This window comes from Salvelinus namaycush, chromosome 19 (genome assembly GCF_016432855.1).
Source record: "Salvelinus namaycush isolate Seneca chromosome 19, SaNama_1.0, whole genome shotgun sequence".
In the NCBI taxonomy this organism is placed as follows: Eukaryota; Metazoa; Chordata; class Actinopteri; order Salmoniformes; family Salmonidae; genus Salvelinus; species Salvelinus namaycush.
Window position 1 is genome coordinate 8,213,525 of NC_052325.1, and position 8,522 is coordinate 8,222,046.

At 44.2% G+C, this 8,522-nt stretch overlaps 1 protein-coding gene across 1 annotated transcript; it reads right to left on the minus strand.

The window, feature by feature from the left end:
• Positions 1 to 2,031: 2,031 nt before the first annotated feature.
• On the minus strand, positions 2,032 to 3,554 carry LOC120063667 (trace amine-associated receptor 5-like). Its single transcript, XM_039013962.1, has 3 exons — positions 3,525 to 3,554; positions 2,550 to 2,820; positions 2,032 to 2,348 (listed from the first exon to the last, which is right to left on the minus strand). The coding sequence occupies exons 1-3, from the start codon at positions 3,552 to 3,554 to the stop codon at positions 2,032 to 2,034; spliced, it is 618 nt and encodes a 205-aa protein (XP_038869890.1).
• Positions 3,555 to 8,522: the final 4,968 nt, after the last annotated feature.

Sequence of the window (8,522 nt, forward strand, 5' to 3'; positions counted from 1 at the left end):
CCCAGCAGCGTTGCAGTTCTTGACACACTCAAACCGGTGCGCCTAGCACCTACTACCATACCCCATTCAAAGGCACTTAAATATTTTGTCTTGCCTATTCGCCCACTGAATAGCACACACACAATCCATGTCTCAAATGTCTCAAGGATTAAAAATCCTTATTTAACCTGTCTCCTCCCCTTCAGCTACAATGATTGAAGTGGATTTAACAAGTGACATGAATAAGGGATCATAGCTTTTCCCTGGATTCGCCTTGTCCGTCTGTCATAGAAATGTTTAGTACACTTAGTGTAAATCAAGTTATTCCTGTCACAGATTTAGATTTATACTGCCATCTTCTGGCCACTGCACAAACTGAAAGCAATCAATGTCCTCTTTGTTTCACTCTGCAGTAAAACAAAAAAAGGGATTTGAGATCAAATGTTTCATATAAGGCGACATTATACAATGTCACCTTTAATTCGTTTTTTTCTTCATGCATATCTGTTTGACTGTTTAGATATGAAAACAACTTATGTATCTAGTTTCCCATTTGAAGAAGTCATAAGTATTTGGACAACTTCACTTGTATTGTATTAAAGGTAGTAACCCTTTAAACATAACGTTCAGTTAAATTGGTATTTAGATATTGGTTCCCTTACCCAGTAAGCAGTCTATGAACTTCTCTAATGAGTGACTGCAATCCACACTTTGGTTTAGGTAGTCAGGGCCAACAAACAATAATGTTATCATTTTCAGACAAACACGTTACTTCCTTCAGCACACTACTACAACAATGTGACAGTTTTGGAATAAAATGTTCAATATATTTCCTTTAACATCCTCTGTGTTGTGTGCTTATTGTTTAATCATTGATATGTTCTAGGTCATTGTGAGAACTTAAGGAGCATCAGGTCCTGCTGGAATGTCTACCAACAGCATGTCCATCTTTTTGTGATAAATTACACTGATCACTCAAAACATTTATGAAGTATGAAGAACGTATGAATAGTCTTCACTTTAGATTAGAGACTTCAAAAATACTTTACTAATTATTAGTAAATGGTTTATATGAACATTTATTAAACATCTTATGAATCATTATTACAGACTGTAAAAGTAGTTTATAAATGTGTGAACAACTAGTTTACTAAAACACATCTGGGAGTAATGATACATGAATGATGAATAAACTATTTACTAATCTATTATAAATGGTTTATTACAAAGTGTTATTATAAAGTCTTACTAATCTCTATATTCATTCAGAGTAAACAGCATCTGAGAGAGCTGCTCTGGCGTGACCCCTGACCTGGCAGCAGTGATGTAGTGAGAGTAGTGGTAGTGTTCATAACCAGTATGTTGAGGTTGAAGTGTCTACTTCAGTCTCCTGCTCTGTTGTGTTTAATCATTAATCCATATAGTAGTCATTTGTAAATGTGAGAATACCTAGGTGACCAACATTTAACTAATGTGGGAGTAATGATTAATGGTGAACAAACTGTAAATGCCTTACAAATGGTTTATTACTGAACATTATAAAGTGGTACACATAATTGCATCTTCTTACATTTTACCATCAGCTACTACAATAGACCATTGATTTAGACCTGGAAGTTATCTGATATCATGAGGTTATTCAGTATTGTACATTTCAACTTTACTACACTTGTTAAAGGCGTTGTATCCCAATTAAGCCACTAGAGGGTAATGTTAAACAACCTACAGACATCCTCAAAATGTACTTTTTGAATAATTACATACAATTTATCATTAAATAATATGGAACAACCACAGAGTTTAGTATTTGGAATATACAACCCAAAATAACTACAATGTATTTTATAAAACAAGCTTGTGCCTTCTTATGCCTCCTCCAAGTCATTCTATTCCAATCCAATCCAGACAAATCATTCTGTATCAACACCACATGTATCTATGATGACAACACGCAGTGAAGTAATGTCAATATATTGTTACATGAAAGAAGCAATAACAACAACAAAACAGTATAACATAATTATGTCAAACTAGGGAATAACAACATAGGAACTATGAACGCCTTAACTTCACCCGAGTTAAAATATGTTTAGCTGTCACTTTGAACCATGGATAAAAGAAAGCATAAATGATTGGATTAATTAAGGAATTAACTAGTGGAAGAAAGCTGATGATAAATAATGATACATTGTCAATTAAAAGAAAAAATAAATAAAATTGAATTGGAATCCAACAACTTAGATAGGTGAAAACAACAATAGACAGAGTTTTTGTTGCTTTTCTCTCAGACTTATTTGCCTGTACAGTTTTAACACCAGACACACTGACAGCCTCTTTTGAAAATACCTTTCTGGCCTGTGATCTGGCAGCTACAAAGATTTTCATGTAAAGTGTTATAATAATAGAGCACGGGACAACCATTGTAAATATAAAGTCAATGATATTACCCCAGGTTATTCCTTCAACAATAACACATTCTTTCAAACACCTACTGGGTATTTGTACATTTACAAAGCTTTTTATAATAACAGCATTGTGTATGATACAACAACACCAGTTGATGGATATACAACACATCATTCTTGTTATTGTTATTTTAGAGTGGTACAATAAGGGATCACACACAGCAACATAGCGATCAATAGATATCAAGACCAAACTGCCCAGAGATAAAGAAGTACATAAACAAGTGATGTAGAAATAAAACACACAGAAATATTTCCCAAAAACCCAGCATGGTTCCATTAATGCTACAGTCGTTACTGGTATCACAATCAATCCCACCAGGAGATCTGACACAGACAGAGAGAGGATGAGCAGGTTGGTTGGAGTGTGGAGCTGCTTGAAGTGAGAGATGGAGATGGTCACAATTATGTTCAAAAATACTGTAACTGCTGAAATCAATGAGAAGAAGATGTACAGTGTTACGTAGATAGATGTCAATAGCAAAGCCTTTCTGCAAGAAGAGTTTCTGTCTTGAAAACAATATTGAACATCTTCATATTTCTCCATTTGTAATAAAAGGTCAAAATGCTGAGGTCCTGCTCCTGCTTGGTCCTGTGTGTGACCCTGTCAGGTCCGCCTTCTGACAAACTCTGAGCTCTGCCTCTCTATTTATCCCTGAATGACTGACAGCCAATCCCCTCCCCGGAGTCTCTCGGCACACGCACACACACACACACACGCACACACACACACACACGCACACACGCACACACGCACACACGCACACACGCACACACACACACACACACACACACACACACACACACACACACACACACACACACAAAACATAGACAAGTGAGCACAGAAATGAAGAAAAAAAAAACGGTTGGATAAACAAATCATTTGTGAAAGCATGATGTAAGGTATGGCAAGATTGGATGTTGCCACCTAGCTTGTCCTTCAGCCTTACTGACATTTTAATGGAAAAAATACAGTACTGGTGATGATTTGCTCAATGTTTTACATGGGAAATAGCATAACTGTGTAAGACTAACTGTTTTGGGTTTTGTCATTGCTCAGTTTGGACCAGAACCCACAGCATCAGGAGACATGTCAGCACTCCACATGTTAGCTGGCCATGGTGTAGAAAAAAAATATATTTTGCTTGGCAAGTAATCTAATAGCCTAACAATGTGGAACTCTATGTAGCTATCAATTGAACTATATACTTTCTGTAAAATACAAGATATTTAAACCCAGGCAGCTTTTAGGGACTCACTTGTGACCTTCTCTTGTTGGGTTAAACCACAGAAGAGTAGCCAGCAGTTAAAGCTTAAATTGTTCTGCATCGGGCCTCTCTCTGGGGTGGAAAGGTAACTTTTGAATGTAGGCTACATTGACTGGAATTATATGACAGATCGACTAATTTGCAAGCAGAGACAGTTTTGGTGCAAACAAGACGCACTGGTTAGGTATCTGAGAAATGTGGTAAGATGATATGTCTCTGTCCATTCTTCAGGGAAACTTCTATTTTCTAAATCAGCCTTTCTTTTTGGGTCTTTTTGAGAGCAACATTTTCTCTTGCAAGCAAGCTGATTGTTTTGAACTAATACAAGTAAGGTAGGCTATCTGTTTTATACCAATCAATGCACAATAGACATAGACAATAGACTAGAGACATAGTGATTTTATCTCAATGACGATGTTATTATCATTGCATTGATTATGTACGCACTAGATGTATTATGGTGTTCAAATAATGTAACGTTAGGTCTATGAAAGGGGATGCTGTTATAGAATGTTCTGGCACGCAAACTATTAGCTGTGGTATTAAAACCTTTTCTCAATAGGGGGGCGCTGTTTTCACTTTGTAAAAAATCGTGCCCAAATTAAACTGCCTCGTACTCTATTCTTGCTCGTACAATATGCATATTATTATTACTATTGGATAGAAAACACTCTCAAGTTTCTAAAACCGTTTGAATTATATCTGTGAGTAAAACAGAACTCATTTTGCAGCAAACTTCCTGACAGGAAGTGAAAAATCTGAAATCGAGGCTCTGTTCCAGGGCTTTCCTATTCAATTGCTTGAAATCTATGGATATACATGCACTTTATACGCCTTCCACTAGATGTCACCAGGCAGTGGAAGGTGGAATGGGGTGTCTAGCTTGATCTGAGGTCGAACAAGAGCTCTTGGAATGACGTGACCCCAATTTCCTTTGTCTAGCAAGGCGCGGGAAGGATATCAGCATTGGCTTCTGAAAAGCGTTCGGTATAGACGTCTAATAACTCCGGCTTTGATTTTATTTGATACATGTGATAATATCATCGTAAAGTATGTTTTTTCAATATAGTTTTATCAGATTATTGAACGTTTATCGGGAGTGTTGGCGTTTTCCGTTCTCTGCGTTTGGTGAAGATGGACATCTTCGCGCCACTTGGCTAGCTATGGTTGCTAATTCGACAGGAGAAGAGGACATTCTAAAACCAAACAACGATTTATTCTGGACAAAGGACTCCTTGTACAAGATTCTGATGGAAGCTCAGCAAAAGTAGGAACCATTTATGATGTTATTTCGTATTTCTGTGGAAAATGTTTAGTTTTATTTTCCGCCCTCTTTGCAGGCGCTGTCTCGCTATAACGTAAGCTGTATGTCGTACTAAAGTTATTTTTAAAAATCTAACACGGCGATTGCATTAAGAACTAGTGTATCTTTCATTTGCTGTACAACTGTCACGACTTCGACCGAGGCAGGCTCTCCTTCCCGTGCGGGTGGCGTTCGGCGGTCGTCGTCACCGGCCTATTAGCTGCCACTGATCCTTTTCTCCCCCTCCCTATGTGGTTATTGGGTTCACCTGTGGTGTATTAGGGTTAATTAGTTGGGCTTATTAGTCAGCCGGCCCGCACGTTTCTTTGTGTGGGATTGTTTGTTTGTAAGTAGTGGTGTTGGTTGTGTGCTACGTGTTTTCTGGACTGTGTTCCTTTCCCCCCCCGTGTCTGGGGTTGGTTATATAGTACACCCAGTGTGTTAATAGGGTGGACTAGTTGGTCCGTGTTCATTAAAGAACATTCTGTATTGGCACCTATTGTTTCCTGCGTGTTGACTCCACACTCCGACACCCAGGCCTTACAGAATCCCGCACCTAAATGGAGTCAGCAGGAGCAGCGGCCAACCCTCTCCCATCGATGGAGGAACGGGTGCTCCAGCATACCACTGTTCTCCACCGTATTGGATCAGCGATGGATTCGATGATGGAGCGAATGGACCGATGGGAGAGGAGTGGTTTCCTCTCTCCACCTTCGGCTCCTCCAGCCCAGGACTCTCCATTCCTCGGCTCCAGCGCTCTCCGTCTGACACTCCCGAGGGATTATGATGGATCGGTGGTGGGGTGCCAGGGGTTCCTACTCCAACTGGAACTGTACCTTGCCGCCGTAAGACCCACTCCCTCGGGAGCGGAGAGGGTGAGTGTCCTTGTCTCCTGCCTCACGGGTCGTGCTCTGGAGTGGGCCAACGCAGTCTGGAATGGCCCAGACTCAGCGAAGGAGCATTACCCAGAGTTCACCTGCCGTTTTCGGGCCGTATTTGACCATCCTCCAGAGGGCCGAGAGGCGGGAGAACGACTGTTCCACCTTAGGCAGGAGAAGAGGAGCGCCCAGGATTACGCGCTGGAGTTCCGGACCCTGGCTGCAGGATCTGGGTGGAACGACAGGGCCCTTATCGATCGCTACCGGTGTAGTCTCCGGGAGGACGTCCGCAGGGAGCTAGCATGTCGGGACACCGCTCTTTCTCTGGATGAGCTGATTGACATGTCCACCCGTCTGGACAATCTGCTGGCTGCCCGCGGGCGTTCTGAGAGGGTCCTGTACGTTCCACCACCCAGCCCCTCCGCTCCTATTCCGATGGAGTTGGGAGGGGCTGGGCCGAGGGATACCAGAGGAGGAGGCTCTCCCTGCACCAGCTGTGGTCGGAGAGGACACACGGCCAATCGGTGCTGGGGGGGTCCGTCTGGGAGTCGAGAAGGCAGGCGGAACGCTTCTCGATCACCCCAGGTGAGTCAGCACCAAACTCACCCAGAACCCCCTGTTAGTCACATGTTTGTCTTGATTTTTTTCCTGAAATTTTTCCCCTCTTCCCAGCATAGGGCGCTAGTCGATTCAGGCGCAGCTGGGAACTTTATGGATCGCGGACTCGCTCTTAGGTTAAGGGTTCCGCTTGTGCCGATAGATTCTCCCTTTCCCGTGCACTCCCTAGATAGCCGGCCATTAGGGTCAGGGGTGGTCAGGGAGACCACGGTCCCCCTGGACATGGTGACGCAGGGGAATCATAAGGAGCGTATCAGCTTTTATATTATTGATTCGCCTGCGTTTCCAGTGGTGCTAGGGATTCCCTGGCTGGCCCGGCACAATCCTAAAATTTCGTGGAGACAGGGGGTTCTCCAGGGGTGGTCAAAGGAGTGTTCTGGAAGGTGTTTGGGAGTTTCCATCGATGCCACGTCGGTGGAAAGTCCAGACCAGGGTTCCCCGGTGTGCATTCCCCCCGAGTATGCCGATTTGGCAATAGCTTTCAGTAAAAAGAAAGCGACTAAATTACCACCTCATCGACCGGGAAGGGATTGTGCGATAGCTCTCCAGGTAGACGCTGCGCTTCCCAAGAGTCACGTGTACCCATTGTCCCAAGAGGAGACGGTGGCTATGGAGACATATGTCACTGAGTCTCTGGGACAGGGGTACATTCGGTCCTCCATCTCACCCGCCTCCTCGAGTTTCTTTTTTGTGAAGAAAAAGGAGGGAGGTTTGCGTCCGTGTATTGATTATAGAGGTCTAAATGCCATCACCGTAGGGTTTAGTTACCCACTACCTCTCATTGCTACGGCAATGGAATCATTTCACGGAGCGCAGTTCTTCACAAAATTGGATCTCAGGAGCGCGTATAGTCTGGTGCGTATTCGGAAAGGAGACGAGTGGAAAACCGCATTTAGTACCACATCGGGCCATTATGAGTACTGCGTCATGCCATATGGGTTAAAGAATGCTCCAGCCGTTTTCCAATCCTTTGTAGACGATATTCTCAGGGACCTGCACGGGCAGGGAGTGGTTGTTTATATCGATGACATTCTGATCTACTCAGCCACTCACGCCGCACATGTGTCTCTGGTGCGCAAGGTGCTTGGTAGACTGCTGGAGCATGACCTATATGTCAAGGCTGAGAAGTGTGTGTTCTCCAAACGAGCCGTCTCTTTTCTGGGTTATCGCATTTCCACCTCGGGCATGGTGGTAGGGAGTGACCGCATTAAGGCTGTGCGTAATTGGCCGACTCCGACCACGGTAAAAGAGGTGCAGCGGTTTTTGGGTTTTGCCAACTACTACCGGAGGTTTATCCGGGGTTTTGGTCAGGTAGCAGCTCCCATTACCTCACTGCTGAAGGGGGGTCCGGTGCGGCTGCAGTGGTCAGCAAAAGCGGACGGAGCTTTCAACAGGTTGAAGGCGCTGTTCACGGATGCGCCCGTGATGGCGCATCCGGATCCCTCTCTAGCATTCATAGTGGAGGTGGACGCGTCCGAGGCTGGGGTAGGTGCCGTGCTATCACAGCGCTCTGGTACGCCACCAAAACTCCACCCCTGTGCTTTCTTCTCGAAGAAGCTCAGTTCAGCGGAGCGTAACTATGATGTGGGGGACCGGGAGTTGTTAGCAGTGGTCAGTGCCCTGAAGGTGTGGAGACACTGGCTTGAGGGGGCTAAGCACCCTTTTCTCATCTGGACCGACCACCAGAATCTGGAGTATATTCGGGCAGCTAGCAGACTGAGCCCACGTCAAGCAAGGTGGGCCATGTTCTTTACCCGATTTCAGTTTACGTTAACATATAGACCGGGCTCTCAGAACGTAAAGGCGGATGCACTGTCCCGTTTTTACGACTCGGACGATCGGCCCACCAAACCCACTCCCATCCTTCCCGCCTCTAGGCTGATAGCACCAGTGGTGTGGGAAGTGGACTCGGACATCGAGCGGGCGTTACGGGCGGAACCCGCTCCTCCTCAGTGTCCGGTGGGGCGGAAGTACGTGCCGCTTGGTGTTCGGGACAAATTGATTCGGT